Here is an 18,313-nt window from a genome sequence, read left to right on the forward strand (position 1 = left end):
GTTGGATCAGGCCAACGGCCCATCAAGTCCAACACTCTGTGTCACACAGTGGCAAAAAATGTTATATACACACATACACTGTGGCTAATAGCCACTGATGGACCTGTGCTCCATACACTGTGGCTAATAGCCACTGATGGACCTGTGCTCCATACACTGTGGCTAATAGCCACTGATGGACCTGTGCTCCATATTTTTATCTAAACCCCTCTTGAAGGTGGCTATACTTGTGGCCGCCACCACCTCCTGTGGCAGTGAATTCCACATGTTAATCACCCTTTGGGTGAAGAAGTACTTCCTTTTATCCGTCTTAACCTGTCTGCTCAGCAATTTCATCGAATGCCCACGAGTTCTTGTATTGTGAGAAAGGGAGAAAAGTACTTCTTTCTCTACTTTCTCCATTCCATGCATTATCTTGTAAACCTCTATCATGTCACCCCGCAGTCGACGTTTCTCCAAGCTAAAGAGTCCCAAGCGTTTCAACCTTTCTTCATAGGGAAAGTGCTCCAGCCCTTTAATCATTCTAGTTGCCCTTCTCTGCACCTTCTCTAAAGCTATAATATCCTTTTTGAGGTGCGGCGACCAGAACTGCACACAGTACTCCAAATGAGACCGCACCATCGATTTATACAGGGGCATTATGATACTGGCTGATTTGTTTTCAATTCCCTTCCTAATAATTCCCAGCATGGCATTGGCCTTTTTTATTGCAAACGCACACTGTCTTGACACTTTCAGTGAGTTATCTATCATGACCCCAAGATCTCTCTCTTGATCAGTCTCTGCCAGTTCACACCCCATCAACTTGTATTTGTAGCTGGGATTCTTAGCCCCAATGTGCATTACTTTGCACTTGGCCACATTGAACCGCATCTGCCACGTTGACGCCCACTCACCCAGCCTCAACAGATCCCTTTGGAGTTCCTCACAATCCTCTCTGGTTCTCACCACCCTGAACAATTTAGTGTCATCCGCAAACTTGGCCACTTCACTGCTCACTCCGAACTCTAAATCATTTATGAACAAGTTAAAAAGCATGGGACCCAGTACCGAGCCCTGCGGCACCCCACTGCTTACCGTCCTCCACTGCGAAGACTGCCCATTTATACTGACTCTCTGCTTCCTATTACTCAGCCAGTTTTTGATCCACAAGAGGACCTGTCCTTTTACTCCATGATTCTCAAGCTTTCTAAGGAGCCTTTGATGAGGAACTTTATCAAAAGCTTTCTGGAAGTCAAGGTAAACAACATCTATCGGGTCTCCTTTGTCCACATGTTTGTTCACCCCCTCAAAGAAATGCAACAGGTTAGTGAGGCAAGATCTTCCCTTGCAGAACCCATGCTGAGTCTTCCTCAATAACCCGTGTTCATCAATGTGCCTACTCATTCTGTCCTTGATAATGGTTTCTACCAACTTTCCCGGTATTGAAGTCAGACTGACTGGCCTGTAGTTTCCCGGATCTCCTCTGGAACCTTTTTTAAAGATGGGGGTGACATTTGCTACCTTCCAGTCCTCAGGAACGGAGGCAGATTTCAATGAAAGATTACAGATTTTTGTTAGAAGATCCACAAGTTCAACTTTGAGTTCCTTCAGAACTCTCGGATGTATGCCATCCGGACCCGGTGACTTATTAGTTTTTAATTTGTCTATCAGTTGTAGGACCTCCTCATTTGTCACCTCTATCTGACTCAGGTCTTTCAACACCCCTTCCAAAATTAGTGGTTCTGGGGCGGGCAAAAAGTTCTCGTCTTCTACAGTGAAGACGGAGGCAAAAAATTCATTTAGCTTTTCAGCCATTTCCCTATCCTCCTTCAGTAATCCTTTTACCCCATGGTCATCCAAGGGCCCCACTGCCTCCCTGGCTGGTTTCCTACTTCTAATATATTTGAAGAAAGTTTTATTGTTGGTCTTTATGTTTTTTGCAATATGCTCCTCATAGTCCCTTTTTGCCTGCCTGATCACAGTCTTGCATTTGATTTGCCACAGCCTGTGTTCCCTTTTACTAATCTCACTTGGACTGGTTTTCCACCGCTTAAAGGAGTCCTTCTTACCTTTTACAGCTTCCATTACTTTATTTGTTAACCACGCAGGCCTTTTCTTATGCCTGTTTGTGCCTTTCCTAACTTGTGGTATGTATTTTATCTGAGCTTCTAGGATTATAGTTTTAAATAGCGTCCAAGCTTTCTCAAGGGTTTTGACCGTATGTACCTTTCCTTTCAGTTTCCTCCTCACATGCCTCCTCATCTCAGTGTATTTACCCCTTTTAAAGTTAAACGTGGTTGTGGTGGTCTTTTTGGACAACTCCCTATTTATACAAACGGTGAAATCAATAACATTATGGTCACTGCTCCCAAGCGGCGCAATCACTTTTACATCTCTCACCAAGTCTTGGGCATTACTTAGGACCAAATCCAGGATCGCCCCACCCCTGGTAGGTTCTGAGACCATCTGCTCCATAGCACAGTCATTGAGAGCATCAAGAAACTCAATCTCTTTCTCTCGACCAGAACACATATTGACCCAATCAATCTGCGGGTAGTTAAAATCACCTATTACAACACAGTTTTTACGTTTAGCCGCTATCTTTAAGCCTTCCATCATATTATAATCGTCCTCTCTCTTTTGATTTGGTGGGCGATAACAAACTCCCATAGTTAAATTTCCTTTTGGGCCCTCTATTTCAACCCAAAGCATTTCTAAAAGTGAATCTAATTCTCTGATCTCAGCCTTACTGGACCGTATATCCTCTCTGACATACAGAGCCACCCCACCTCCAACCCTTCCCTCCCTATCCTTCCGATATAGCTTATATCCAGGAATCACCGTGTCCCACTGATTCTCCTCATTCCACCAAGTTTCTGAAATTCCCACAATGTCTATGTTTTCTCCCAGCACTAAACATTCCAATTCACCAATTTTACTTTGAACACTTCTAGCATTTGCATACAAACATCTATAATTTCCCAGGCGAGCTAGGCCCGCCACCTTCCTCCTGCCGCCTCGAGACACTGGCAGACAGTCCATATTGTTTGTCACCTTCACAGTGGACAACTCCGGTCCGTTACCCGGTAGAAAAATAGCAGCTAACCCTTCATCTCTTTGAGACGAGTCCTCCCGAACCAGAGACATTTCATCTCCTGTCGGCTTTCCCCCAAGATTTAGTTTAAAAACTGCTCTGCCACCTTTTTGATTTTAAGCGCCAGCAGCCTGGTTCCATCCGGGGACAAGTGGACACCGTCTCTTTTGTACAGCTCCCGCTTGTTCCAGAAAGCATCCCAGTGCCTAACAAACTTAAACCCTTCCTCCTTACACCATCGTCTCATCCACACATTGAGACTTCTAATTTGTGCCTGTCTCTCCTGCCCTGCACGTGGAACAGGTAGCACTTCCGAGAAGGCTACCTTGGAGGTCCTGGCCTTAAGTCTCCCGCCTAGCAGCCTAAATTTTTCCTCCAGGACCTCACGACTGCATTTCCCCACATCGTTGGTGCCAACATGCACCACGACCACAGGCTCCTCCCCAGCACTGTCTATCAGTCTATCTACTACACGCGTAATGTCCGCTACCTTCGCACCAGGCAGGCAAGTCACCATACGGTCAGTACGCGGTTTCGCCACCCGGCTGTCTACTTGCCTAATGATCGAATCACCAACTACCAATACCCCCCCTCTCCCCCTGCTCAGGGATGGTTCCTTGGCGCGAAAGGATTCCCGCTCACCGACCGAAGAAGAGGTCCCTTCTGAGGGCGCATTCCCCTTATCCTCAGCACGGTGCCCTGTTCCCTCTCGACCCTCACGCTCTCTGGCAGCAACGGGGCTGCTACGTTCAGAGCGGGGCTCATCTAATACGCCCCCGAGAGTCTTCCCCAAGTGCCTAACTGACCGTCTCTGCTTCTCCAGGGCAGTCACCTCGGCCTCAAGGGTACGAACTCGTTCCCTGAGGACCAGGAGCTCCTTGCATCGAGCACACACCCAAGACTTCTGTCCTTTGGGCAGATAGTCATACATGTGACACTCAGTGCAAAACACTGGAAAGCCCCCAACCCCCTGCTGGCATTCTATCTTCATTGTATATATATATATATATATTAAAATATACAGTCCTCTTTAAATGCTGTTTAAGTGGCTCCCCTTCTGGCGGGTCAACTTACCTAAACTTACCTTATTGGGAACTTACCTTATTTGGAGAACAAGGAAGCCAGGGATCTGGGTTCCTGCTCCTTAGAGAGCCCCTAGGCGAAGAGCCACAGGCCAAGAGCCCTTTAGCTCTCGCCCTTTGGCAAGGCGCAGCTTAAAATGCAAAGAGGTGGAGCAGGGCACTCCTCAGCAATCACTCTCAATCAGCAGCAATCACTCTCAATCTCTTTCACCCTTAAGGCAGTCAACCAAACAAAGAGCAGTCAACCAAACAAAGAGCAGTTCCCCAGCTATCACACCTTAGAATTTTAGGCAGCCCCACAAACCTTAGAATGTAGTCCTTCAAAACTCAGAAATTCTCAGCAATTTCTCCAGCTGTCTCAGCTATCAGAGCTGCTCTGCTCTGCTCCTCCCAGACTTTAAATAACTTTAAATATACTCAGTCTATATCAGAGAAACTACAGACACTACGTTGAGTGTCCTGAATATTTCTTTAATGTTTGATTTAAGGTAATATTTGCAGGGCTCTGGCCTAGATGGCCCAGGCCAGCTTAGGCTTCCCAACCCTCCCGCCCTGGCGGGGGACCGCAGCTTTTCCACCCTCTTCCCCCGCTCTCCAAAAAAATGGAAGCGGGGGGAGAGGGGGGAAACGGCGCTGGGGATCATGGCGAGCCGCCCGATCCTGGATCGGGCGAGGCCGCCGCACCGCACCGCTGCCGCCCCCCCCACCCACCGCAGTTGCTCCTCCAAGATGGGCCCAGGCTGAGCCCATCTCGGAGTAGCAGCCAAGAGGTGGCAGCAGCGCAGGGGAGGGCGAGGCAGGCCAGGAGCATGGTGAGCCGCGAATCCAGGCCCTTCTAGGACCCGGACTTGCGGCTCGCCACGCCTCCGGCCTGCCTCCACACCCCCCTCCGCTTTCACCCCAGAGGCGGAGCAGGCAAGGCCGCCGCGCCGCTGCCGCCTCTTCTCTGCTCGCCGTGGCTGCTCCTCCGAGATGGGCTCAGCCTGAGCCCATCAAGGAGGAGCAGCCACGGCGAGCAGAGAAGAGGTGGCAGCTGCGGGGCGGGCCGCCACGCTCCCCGGCACCGTTTTCCCCCCTCCCCTAGCTCCACCCCAGTGTCTCCTGGCTCCACCCCCAAAGTCTCCTGGCTCCACCCCCAAAGTCGCCAGATATTTCTGGGGTTGGACTTGGCAACCCTAGGCCAGCTCAATCTCATTTGCTCTTGGAAGCTAAATTAGTACTTGGATGGGAGGCCACCAAGGAAGTCCAGGATTACTGTGCAGACTCAGGTAATGGTCAACCATTTCTGTTTGTCTTTTGCCTCGAAGATCCTGTAAGGTCACCATAAACTGCCTGCGATTTGACAGCTCTTTCCACTATGAAAGACCCTCAGGAACGTGTAGAATAAGGACAGTTTAAGAAATAAAATTCTATTGTGAAATAATAGAACCTTGTGCTTTTCTGTGTCTAATCTGCAGTGGTCCTGCCTGGTTTACTTCAGGCTTTTTGTGATGTTCCTGTCCTGACTTAGCAGAATCTTCTAAAGGCCAAGCTCTGCAAGAGCAGAAGTGCAGGACAGATCTCTTCTGTTCCACAGCAATTAGCCCTTGGCATGCTGGAAGTTTAATCAAAGACTATTTTCCAGTCAACATATCCTTGTCAGGGAGCTGCTCCACACTTTCAGGGAAGTCAAGTCCATTGTTTTCTTCATGCTCATCTTGGATAGATGATCCACAGGGTAGAGGTTTACAAGATTATGCATGGGATGGAGAAAGTAGAGAAAGAAGTCCTTTTCTCCCTTTCTCACAATACAAGAACTCGTGGGCATTCAATGAAATTGCTGAGCAGTCAAGTTAAAATGGATAGAAGGAAGTACTTCTTCACTCAAAGGGTGATTAACATGTGGAATTCACTGCCACTGGAGGTGGTGGCGGCTACAAGCATAGCCAGCTTCAAGAGGGGATTGGATAAAAATATGGAGCAAAGGTCCATCAGTGGCTGCTAGCCACAGTGTGTGTGTGTGTGTGTGTATAGGCCACTGTGTGATACAGTGTTGGACTGGATGGGCCAGTGGCCTCATCCAACATGGCTTCTCTTATGTTCTTATCTCTACCTTAGCATTTCTGTTTGGTTCAAGTTTTTCCAACAGATGTCACTCCACTGTGCTGACGTCTGAGATTAAAAAGAGAGAGAGCTGCTAATAAAAGGGGGGGGGTCATCAAAGAAATGTTTGATGTCTACCCCACTTCTTCCATTCCAACTCTCATCCAATACTGATAGAGGGATGGGGCTGTATTAGTATGTACGTCAACTGAAATACCTACCATAGGATGCTTTCAGAGGGGTTGTATTGAGTCCATCCAAAGTTATTTCTTTTTATGTTCCATTTGGCCCAAACATCACAGAATTGTTGTTCTGAATATGCAGGTGATACATTCTCATCTGGGCCTTTCATAGAGTCTTCCACTCCTGAGGATCTTTCTCAAGGGCAGGGCCTTTTTTGTAGCAAGAATTCTTTTGCATATTAGGCCACACACCATTGATGTAGCCAATCCTTTCTTGAGTTTACCATAGACCCTGTTCTAAGAGCCCTGTAAGCTCTTGGAGGATTGGTTACAAAAGGTATGTGTGGCCTAATATGCAAAGGAGTTCCCTCTACAAAAAAAGCTCTGCTCAAGGGGCAAGTATTCCTGCATGGTTAGGCTAAATGGCTGAGATTTTTCAGACCCCTAGAAGTATATGCTGTGCTCTGACTGAAGGTTAATTTTTGCTTGTCTTGGGACTCAACAATGCCAGACTCAGCCACCATCACCCTCTGTGATGAAGCCTGTGTCTTTGTTTTAACCTTTTGTCAGAAAACTTCTGCAAGGATGAGAATAATTAGACTACAATAAGAAATAAAATTGTACACCGTACAGAAGTTTGTGCTTTTCTATGGATATTTTGCATATGTTTTGCAGTGCAATATCTCTGCCTAGCTAGCTGAATTTTTTTTTTCCCCAAAGAAGCTCATGGATCGGCATTGCTGACACTCAGAAAAAGGGTCAGTTCACTACTCTCTGACTTAGGCCTATTTCTGGGGGATTCTGCCTGGGAAAATCCCTATAAGTCTTCTGCAGTGTTCCCCCACTGTTATAAAAAACCTACAATTTTTCATGGCTGGAATCCAAAATGATGAGAAGCAGTGTGGTATAGTAGTGGTTAAACTGGTGGACTAGGATCTGAGAGACAGGTTTAAGTCTCTCCTCTATCACTGAAGCTCACTGGATGATCATGAATCAGTCACATATTTCAGCCTAACCTACCTCACAGGATTTGTGTGTGTGCGTGTGTGTGTTTGTGTGAGAACAGAGAAGAGAAGGATGGATCCACTTTAGGTCCTCATAGTGAAGAAAGATGGGGTATTAATTAATTAATTAATTAACTATCTCAGCTGATCGGGGTGTTTGCTTTTAAATTAAATCCTAGCAAGGGCTAATTTACTTAATTACTTATGGGTTGTAATCTTGAAATAGGTGACACTGATTAAAATTTAATTTTGATTTTTTTTTAAAAAAAACCATCTGAATATTGTTCCTGCATGGGGTCCCTCCCTTCCCTTTACAATTATTCTGAAAGCAACAGCATAAAGTTGGGGTCAGTCATTGGTGAAGATGATTCAGTTCTAGCACAGGCAGATTCAGAAATTCTCCTCCCAGCATCTGTTCCTTCCATTTGTCATTGTCAGTCTGGACCAGCAACACTGCCCTCCAATGCTTTATGCATATGTGCTAGTGGTATGCAGAGCTCACAGTCCTCATAAAAAGGTTTTTTTAAATCAATCTCCCTTCTTCTTGACCCCCCCTCCCAAGTTAGTTCTAGATTTCGCTCCACAGAAAAGATATATTGCAGGAAATCCCCTATGACAGTAACATCGAGATTAACAAAGAATCACTAAACTGTGAAACAAAAGTATTTTGAGTTAGAGTGAATCTGGATTAGTTTAATCCATCCAATACATTCTCTCATCTCTCAATTTAAACATCAGAATTAACAATGACCATAATATGTTGTTATTTTTTAAAAAAAAAATGAATATTACACATATCTTCCCTCAGTCATTTTTATAGCTTCTTTCTAAGCTACTCCTCACAAAAAAAAATCTCTCTCAACTCAGAAGAGCATATTTGTACAGATTTGTAATGATAATTTCCAAGGAAGTGACATGAGAGAATATTTCTTCAGTATAGCAATAAGCAAAGCTTTTAAAAACTCTTTTTATACTCCCAACCTCATCTCGATGTTTGCAAAATAACTGAGAACATGTGATGAGTTATGGAGGGCAACTACTGAGAAAGTCATTTAACTTCTTTAGTGGTTTAACTTTGTTTTTATCAATGCTATATTAGCACCTTTAATTTTAAAAAAAATCTTGTAAACAAATACTGATATTTTTGTATAGCTGTTCTGTATTTGTATCTTATAATCATTTCCTTAAACATTGGACCTGTTAATTTGCATTCATTAAACCTTTTAGGTTCTTAGTTGTTCTTGATGAAGTCAGAATTGAGAAATGTGGTCAAAATGGCTGCAACTTGAAACCAATGGAAAATTGTGAATATTTAGTTCTAAGAAGTTCCAGATGGACCCCAATGAACTTGGGAATATTATAATTGGTGTGGGCAAATGAGGGCAAATTCTGAGAAGGACGCTTAATATCTTCAGTGTTTTCTCCTTATAAGATGGCCCCTGTTGTTCAGCTCAGGTTTAAGAACAATAATGTAGCATTTTGGAAGAAAGATGAAACCTAACAGGCCTGCACTGGAGGCTAAAATAGAGAAGATCTCCACAACCACCATGTATTTCCCTTTAGTGCTCAGGTAGGTTGGAACAAAGGACAGCCAAACAGTGCAAAAGACCAACATACTGAAGGTGACAAATTTGGCTTCATTGAAAATGTCAGGTAACTTTCTAGCTGGGATAGCCATAGAGAAGCTGGCAATGGCCAGGAAGCCCATGTAGCCCAGGACACAGTAAAACATGATAGTTGAGCCCTCATTGCAATTCAGTATAATTTCTTCAGTCAATGAATGCATATCAACATCTGAGAATGGAGGAGAGACTGCCAACCACAGACTACAAATTACGGCTTGAATAAGAGTGCAAAAAAGAACAATGGATTTGCCCACTCTTTTCCCTACCCACTTCCTCCACTTGGATCCTGGTATGGTAGCCAAAAAAGCTAGAACCACAGTGACAGTTTTAGCCAGCACAGAAGAAACAGCCATTGAGAAAATCATGGCAAAAGTGGTTTGGCGGAAGAGACAGGTCATCTTCTCAGGTTGGCCAATGAACAGAAAAGCACAAAGGAAACTGAGAACGAGGGAAAAGAGAAGAGTGTAAGTGAGACTTCTGTTGTTGGCTTTGATAATGGGAGTGTTATGGTGCTTTGTAAACAGTACTAGGATGAGAGCTGTGATCAGAGAAAACAGAAGAGTAACCAAGGCTAAACTGATTCCCAGAGGCTCCTCATAAGACAAGAAAGTTACAACTTTAGGTATGCAAAAATTTTGTTCCTTGTTTGGATAATGGTCATTTGAGCATTGAAAACAGTCAGCCATGTCTGGAAAAGAAAAGGGAAAAAATCAATAATGCTTAATATGAGGTAGTATAAATAGGTATGAATGTATTCTATGCCAGAATAGCCTGTTAACTTTTTGTCTTGACAGCAGTTGGCAGTGATGAGATGTCAGCGAGAGCATTTACTCTTCAGTAGGTCATTTCATCACCAGATTCGAACCAAGCATTGAAATGTTCCTCTAAAGAACTATAAGGACAGCATAAAGAGAGTCAGGAATACTCAGTCTATTAATATAGGCCCTTATTCCCATTTTGTCTGCTTATGCTCACTTCCACTATTAGCAGCTCAATCCATCTGAAGTGGGCTGTAGATCACAGAGAAGAAATGACCCAATAATGAAGAAAAGATGTCAGCCCACTCCCAAATCGGACTCCATGGTGCAAAGTGGTGATCACCAGGGTTTGTTTGTTTTTTTTTTTTTAAACAGGAACGCAGTTCCACCTGGCTTGGCATCAAGGGGGTGTGGCCTAATATGCAAATGAGTTCCTGCTGAACTTTTCTACATGAAGCTCTGTGTGAAACAATGGCGACACCAGTGGGTGTGGCCTAATATGCAAATGAGTTCATGCTGGGCTTTTTCTACAAAAAAAGCCCTGGTGATCACACTAGGTTGAAGAAGAGGCATTAGTCCTTGTAGGTTCCAAGTGTAACTAACAGATACGAGGCAGTAAATTGGTGCAATAATTTCACTTCTTGGGGAAATTTTTATAGTTTCTTCCTTTCCCAGTTACACTGTAACCAACCATCTTCTCCAAAGTTCTGGAGTGGTAATTGTTTCACTCCCACTTCTTTCTAATCAGGCCTAAACTTCACCAAGTTATTCCTTTTAATCCCCTCCCCACATATGTCGCCTACACCACAGCAGCCTGTCCCTCTTAATTGGTGTTCCTTTAGTTCCCAGGACCTGGTTCCTAATATATTATGCACTTTCATGACCAGCCCCATGCTAAGCTATGGTTACCAACATTTAGGTGGTAGCTAGCAATCTCTTGGGTTTATGGCTGATCTCCAGGCAACAGAGATCCTTCCCCCTGGAAAAGATGGCTGCTTTGGAAGGTGGACTTCACTGGATTCCCTCCACGAACCTCACCCTCCCTGTATACCATCCCCCCCCCAATCTCCAGGAATTTTCCAACCTGAAGCTAGTAACACTCCCCCAAGATGCTTGTCAAGGACCACACAACTGGCCTTCAAGATGCTTGAGTTTATCCTCATTCTATGGCTGATGTCCTAGTCACTGCTCTTAGCAAGCTGACTTCAGCAAGACAGGAGGTCACTGGTGTCCCACTGGGGTTTAATCCCACCTCTCTAGATGGGGTCTAGACATAACAAATATCAACTAGGCTGTCCCACATAACAATCATCAACAAGTATATGGATAACCATCAATATGAATATGGATCCTTCACATCTGTTCATTTTTTGGTGTTATTACAATCTATCTGTTCGAAAATCTTCCAGTAGTTTTCTCACCTTTCTGAGCAGATACCTTTCTTTCTGGACATGGAGCACAATCATAACAACAGAATGGCTCCCCCTCCTTCTTTTTCTTCCTGTATCCAGGACGGCAGCTCTCAGTACATACAGAATTAGGTGGTTTCTAATGCATTAATGAAATAAGAGGCTCACAAGATTAAGAAGAGTTCAGAATTTTTTTCCTAGGTTCAGAAAATGAAATATGTAACCAGTTTGCTATTTTTCTAAACATGTTTGTCATTTTTTTCCTGCGTGATATAGGTTCTTAGCCATTCTTCACTTTGTACTGAAACATTCTGAGGCATAGACACTGGACAACTCATGAAGGCTTAAAATGTTTATTTATTAAAATGCTTATATACCGTCCTTCCCACTGTCTAATACAGTATCTAGAACAAAACAGGAGTCAATTGCACCTTTAAGACCAACTTAGTTTTATTCAGAACGTAAGCTTTCATGCGCTCTTAAGCAAACTTCATCAGACGAGGAATCTGGCACAGCGAGCACACATATCTGGTAGGCAGTGGCTGAGAATGCAAAATGGTACAGATTTAAAAGATCCAATGACAGAATAGTGAATGAACAAATTGAGCAAACCTTTGCTCTGAGTAGCATGAGTAGCATAATGGATCTTATATTTGTACCATTTTATATTCTAAACCACTGCCTACCAGATAATTTTACCATTCTGTCACTGGATCTTAAATCTGTACCATTTTGCATTCTGAGTCACTGCCTATCAGCTATGTGTGGCTCTGCTCACTGTGCCAGATTCCTCATCTGATGAAGTGTGCTTAAGAGCACACGAAAGCTTACGTTCTGAATAAAACAAAGTTGGTCTTAAAGGTGCAATTGACTCCTATTTTGTTCTACTGCTTCAGACCAACACGGCTGCCTACTTGGATCTATCTAATAGAGTATCTAGGCACTTTGAATATGCAGACATGAATCACAACACAGAAACTTTTTTAAAAATAAAGATGTGAGTTGGTGCATGTGCTCATAGCAGCCAAGAATTTCATTTATGTATGTGGGTCCCAGGTGATGGTTCTCCAGAATCTTATCATTCTGTGGAATGTATTCAACAGAAATGTTCAGGAGGGCATGCAGCCCCACCACCAAGGGGAGGGGGAGAGGCAGGCACTGAAGGCAATGAGTTCCTCCATACCCAACTAAATACTTATTCAATTTATAGCTTAAAATAACATACACACCAATTTTCAGAAAAGCAGAATAAAATTGGCCACAACTTTATTGGTTACAGCTGTACCATGCTTTGGCACAACATAGAATACTTGACTGACCTGCCTGCCTATTGGTGACCCACTGAAAACCTTGGGATGACAGGTCTTTGGATTCCACAAGGGCAGATGCCCCAAGGTGGTCTTCCCTGCCACTCGAGAGTAAGGGTAATCCCTGGCTGTGCCCCTGGGCTGGGCACACCACTTGACCTTTATGTCAAGATCCCTTAGAGGAGATCCCAATACTCAGGAAAATAGGCATGCAGGCTGGGGTTCCCATGCTGATTCTGCCAACATGATAAGGAAGAATTTACATGCAAACCCATAAAACTATACCTAACTAAAGGGCCAAGAGTGTGAGCCAGGTCACTTGACACCAAAAGATGGTGAATAGGGGCAGAGTGGTACTCTAAGTAGAGACCAAGGCACTCTGCTCACTTGGACACCCTAAACCTGCTGATAGGGCTGGTGTTGGATCAGGCAGGCCAGTTTGCCACACTTGCTGCCAGTCTGCCTCCTCTGCCTGGTAAGGACTCCCATGGCCGCCTTCACTCTCCCCCTCCCCACAGCATTGCAAACAGGATCTTGGCTGAGTCTGGGTCCCAGTTTTCAAGGCATTAGAATGCAGGAGTTGCTTTACAAGAGGAAGGCTTGTAGTAGATTGCAGTGTTTCCCCCTGTATGCCACTAAACAAACAAATAAAACCCTGTCAGCGATATCACTCTCAGTCTTCCTCAAAACAAAACAAAACAAAAAAACCCTCTATATTTCAGTCCTACCTGTTTAAACCAATGGTCCCATAGAATAATATCCTCATTAATGTAGAGTGCTTGGCCTGCTGGAGCCTGCAGATCAATTTTTCCAACTTTCTGTTTAACAAAAGTTTGGTTTGGTAAGGTGGCCCAGTTGATAACATCGAATCTTCCTTCCAGTTCCTCATTCTGGACCAAGGAAACCTTTTCCCCAGCAGTGTTATTAAATGACACACCTCTGAGGAAGTGGTGAAGCTATGTTTGAAAAGAGAGAGAGAGAGAGAGAGAGAGAGAGAGAGAGAGAGAGTATTTAAGAAAAAAAAAAGATGCTATAGGAATCTGGCACCAGAATCATTCAAATTGTGATATGGGTATTTATCAGTATATTGCTTGATTTACTCTATGCAGAAGAAGCCATGTTGTGAATATTAGAACTCAACTCAAATTATGCAACTGGAAAAGAGGGAACAGAATCTTTTTTCAACTATGTACTTTAATGGTTACACCTGCCATGGATTGCTCATGACTTCTTTATTCTTTATACTTAAAATATTTTGCCATGCAGTTGTGGTGGCCAAGTTCATTGACAGTGTCTCCGAGGAATGGAGACCCAATTGCAGACGATAACAGAAGGCACAAAGGTATGAGCGAACAACATTCTTGGTTCAATTGGGTTTCCAAAAGTGCCCAAAAGCCACTCAGTGAGCCCATCCTGCCTGTTCTGAAACAAGGCAAGAAATGGATACCCATGACAAACATCTCACTCTGTGGATAAGAAGGTGAGAGGAAGGAAATCCTGTAATTCTTCATTTTAAAAAATCTCTCAATGAAATATTACTGAACATTCATATTAGAGTTCTTCTTCAATTACCTGCCATGACTGAAAATTCTGAAGCTCCTTTCTTTTTCCTTCTGTCATTGTTCTGCTAGACTTGGATAAATACATAGCATGTAAAGCGTGGGCCACCACATAGACAGCATTGTAGATGGTATAGCTGTGGCCAGTCATGCTCATTTCCAAATAAGGATGAGAAAGATTTTCCAGCTGTTCCTCTCCAGTGCAGTAACTAGTGTTTATAAAGTACTGTGAATTTCTCAAAAAGGAATTGGGGTATACACAGCTAAATATGAGAGCCCAGATGTCCTGGAGAAAATCATCTCCTTTACCATTGGAAGGATTTCTTCTTAGAAGAAATTCTTGGAATCCTTGAACTTCATTTGAGTGAATGGCAACTGATAATGCACCATGGAAGTATTGTGTACTCCAGTCTGTTCTACCAGGAAATGGTTTTATTTCCTGCTGGGCTGTGAGAAGCCAGACTTCTCCTTTTGGCTTTTTAAATAGATCTTTATCTTTTATTTTACTTAGCAATCGTCTGAAAATAAGCATGGAATGATGATCACCATTAAAAATCAGAACATTGGCTTGGGTTCTCATGAGTCTATCATATACTTTTTCTGACCATTTTATTACTTCTCTGAATTCTTTATCCATACCAAACGTGTAGATGGTGTCTATGAAGTCAAAACAGATGCCATTCTTGGAAAATTCAGAAACCATATTCTTCATGAACCATTCTGAATTCATATGAAATCCATCAAAGAATCCAACCCATGTCCAGTTGAAATGGAGAAGTAAGTGCAGAATTCCCTTGTACTGGAGGGCTTCGTTTGGGAGCATTTGGTATATGGAAACAAGCTTTTCACAGTTGCTGTCCACAGCTTTCCAAGCATAGCCATACGAGAGCTAAGAATCAATTGATAAATTGAAGGGGGCAGGCAGAAATATTTTATTTATTAATTTATATTATTTGGTACCTCTTCAGATTCCTGTTTTAACAGATCTTTTTGTGATTTTACTACGCGGAACAAATATATTGTCAGATTGGAACTGGTTCATGTGCATCTGTAATGGTATTCCCTCTATTTTTTAAATTCTATTTTTTAAAGACATATTATTACTAACCCATTTTCTGGTGATATACTTGAAAGCTCCAAAATTTAAAACATATATCATATTAGACATTGATGAATCACAGAAATACCAACAAATACAATTTCCCCCTGGTTCAGGAAACTTCATTGTCCAATCCCCTTCAAAGTTGGAAAGACTTGTTTTTTGTGCAATTTCAGTGCTATCTACTTTACAAACACCCTCTCCAGATCTCCAGAAAGATCCCCCATTCCCTCCCATTGGAAACAGCAGAGATCAGAATAGTCAACGGTACCTTGTATAAAGGTTCATAAAGTTGAATACCTTTTCCCAATCCTGTTCTAACTTGGGGATATTAGAGGAAAGATTTGGTTCTCTGCCAATTGAGAGCCATTTTCTCAAAAAGCACCAGCTCTGGATCACAGAAAAGATTCCTTATTACAACCAGCGTTTGTGTGTGTGTGTGGGGGGGTTTCCCCATAATTTCAGACAGTTCCATAATCTTTTTTTTGTCCCCAGTCCAAAAATACGCAAGTTGACTCAAAAATACTTTTTGGATGTATTTTCAGCTTGGGAATTACATAAAGCAGATCCCTGGTTAGGGTGGGCAAGAGGGCAGCTGCCAACAAAGGCCTGTTGCCAAGATGCAGACGAGGATTAAATAGTTGTTCTTTGCCTTCTTGCCCAGCAGGGTGGCATGTGCCTGGATTCTGTTCTGCCCTCTGAGCCTTATTCTCTGTTCTGAAAGGAGGAAGGGCCCAAAAATATTTCTGCACCTACTGAGGTTGGGGAACATCACATCACTCAGCAAAACTTGAGTCAAGTTACATCTTAAAAATTAAAAAAAAATTCTTCCAGAGTAGAAGCTTTCAAGAGTGAAAAGTCTCTTCATCGGATGATGGGAGCTTAGACTCGTAAGCACTTGGGAGGAGGAATGCTGGCCTTTAAGGTGGTTCTGGACTGAAATTTTCTCTTCTACTTCTACTCTTCATCATGGTTACCCACTTGAAACTGTTCACAAAAAAGTGAAATTGATGATCCTTGTTTTTGGGGTCCTCATGCATAGTTTGAGATGAAGAACTGGACGCAGGCTGTTCAAGTAATGTTTGAATTGTATCTCAGTTTCAACAATGCAGGATTTAAAGGATATGGGGGGGGGGGGGAGCCATTAAAAACACAATACCAAAGATGAGAAAAGATATTACATCATTTATGCTGGTAGCAGCTAAATCTCAAGTAGCATACAGTATCTATGGAAAAATAATAAATATCCCTCCAAACACCAATGGTTAAATAAAACCTGGGGATACTTAGCCATGGGGAAAAATCTCTGACCAAATTTTAGATGATGAAAACCCAATGTAATTGTTCCAGACACCATTGCCAGGGAGAAATTGCTTGCTAAAAGGCTGTTAAAATGTTCAGCCACTTCTGATACCCATACATTATTGTTTCTGAGTGATTTTGGTAAAGCATGTACAGTTGATGTGGCAAAATTTTTCTTCATTGGTGTTTTGAATTCTTAAATATTTCCCTGGCGTATGGTTAATGGGCTGTTAAACTCTCATAAAGTGAATCACATTTTTTCATGTTCAGCAGGTACATCCTACCTGAGGAATCTTGTACATGTCCAAAACACTTGGTATCAGGGAAGAAGCTGCAGAAAAAAGCCCTTCAATAATCACAAACAAGTTGTCCTGGCTATCACACCTGTAGTTGGGGGCCAATCTGTTCCAGGAAGAAAGAAGTTGCAGGGCGGCATGATAGGTCCACCTTGGATTTAAGTGGTTGTCATAGATATGGAAACCCAGGGTGACATTGGGCAAGAGCCTGGGGTTTTCATTGATCTCCTTTATGGCAAATACCATGGCCAGTACATGCTGGTAATTCTGAGTCACTGCACTGGAAAGATAGATGGAATAGTTACCGATAGCCTTTTGTGGATTTTGTTATGCTGTTGGTATTGTTTTGGGTACCTTCTGCATATTTTTAAATTGTGGTATTTATAATTTTTTTTTTCGAAGTTAATCCTGAAGCTAGGATGTTTTGGACCGGACAGCATAAATAAATTACAATGTCATCTCTTTCTGCAGAATGTGATGCAGGCTGTAGTGTTTTATTAAACTCGGAACAGGTGTAAGGGGAAAAAAAAAATGAATTGTCATGCCAATAAAGGTTTCGTCTGTCTGAAAACACTGAATGACATAGCTCTAAATGAAGGGAATAACAATGTGAAAGGATTTCTAACTCCCACCTCAAAGCCCTAGATCCACTTTGGAAATATTCACACTCACACGTGTTCTGATAAAATCCTTTCTAAGAGGTAGCAGTTTGGATATGTTCTGAAGACCAAATGTCATTTTGAAGGCCAAATGGTCCCTAAAATTATATCTATCCAATGGCATTCCAAGTTGTACAAGACAACAAACAGTGCTAGGGAAGACTACTTTCTGGACAGGATGAAGATAAAAAGTGTATCTCAAGATGCTACAGTGAAAAACTGGATGGAAACTGATGATGAGGGAAAGAAATATAAATAAATTCAAAGCATGCTGTAGGAAAGAGACGCCAACTAATGTTTCATTCCTCCATGCAATATGTTGATATCTGTTGGGATAAACAGCTTGTTTCTTGGAATAATGCCTGCAGCAGAATCAAACATGCCTGTTCTGAGACTGTAACTATAAGAACTGGGCCTTTTGATCCCACCCAGATTTTGAGTTCTCCTCCAATGTTTGTTCTCTGCACTTCTTAGGACAGTTAATATGCACAAAGCGAAATGACATTGTCCAAGTGGGATCAGAGAAGTGAAAGGTCAGTATTTTGAAGTGCCTCAGTACAATGGAATGGAGGCAAAGATCTAACTTCCAGTGCCATCCTAAGAAGAGTTACTTCCAACTAAGCCCATTCAGTGGCCTTAAAGAGGCATTAAGTTGGTACATGATTACACTGTTAAGTTCTCATCATGGGACCTCTTGTGTATTTTGCTGTACTTCATGCCTCACCATGTATCAGTCCGCTGCAGAAGACAACCTAGACAGAAATATAGTACAGAGAAAAGCATAATCTCTTACACAAAAGCTTCATCTAGTGGCCCCGTAGGTTCTTTGGTGAAGTTTTGTGGAGCAGAGGTGAAAAAGATAAGATAAACCAG

At 42.9% G+C, this 18,313-nt stretch overlaps 1 protein-coding gene across 1 annotated transcript; it reads right to left on the reverse strand.

Annotated features, from left to right (window-relative positions):
* Positions 1-8,837: 8,837 nt before the first annotated feature.
* Positions 8,838-17,027, reverse strand: LOC132583156 (vomeronasal type-2 receptor 26-like). The gene is made up of 4 exons (XM_060254828.1): positions 16,770-17,027; positions 14,701-14,973; positions 11,231-11,357; positions 8,838-9,739 (listed from the first exon to the last, which is right to left on the reverse strand). The coding sequence occupies exons 1-4, from the start codon at positions 17,025-17,027 to the stop codon at positions 8,838-8,840; spliced, it is 1,560 nt and encodes a 519-aa protein (XP_060110811.1).
* Positions 17,028-18,313: the final 1,286 nt, after the last annotated feature.

The sequence above is a fragment of the Heteronotia binoei genome, chromosome 15, assembly GCF_032191835.1.
Source record: "Heteronotia binoei isolate CCM8104 ecotype False Entrance Well chromosome 15, APGP_CSIRO_Hbin_v1, whole genome shotgun sequence".
Taxonomy (NCBI): Eukaryota; Metazoa; Chordata; class Lepidosauria; order Squamata; family Gekkonidae; genus Heteronotia; species Heteronotia binoei.

Bases quoted from the DNA above. Each gene is read 5' to 3' on its own strand.
- LOC132583156 (XM_060254828.1), bottom strand. From the start codon at position 17,027: ATGGTATTTGCCATAAAGGAGATCAATGAAAACCCCAGGCTCTTGCCC. The intron at 11,358-14,700 runs GTAATAAAATGG...TTAATGCATTAG, and splicing joins TGGATAAAGAATTCAGAGAA to AAACCACCTAATTCTGTATG. The intron at 9,740-11,230 runs GTGAGAAAACTA...TTTCTTTTCCAG, and splicing joins AAAGGTATCTGCTCAGAAAG to ACATGGCTGACTGTTTTCAA.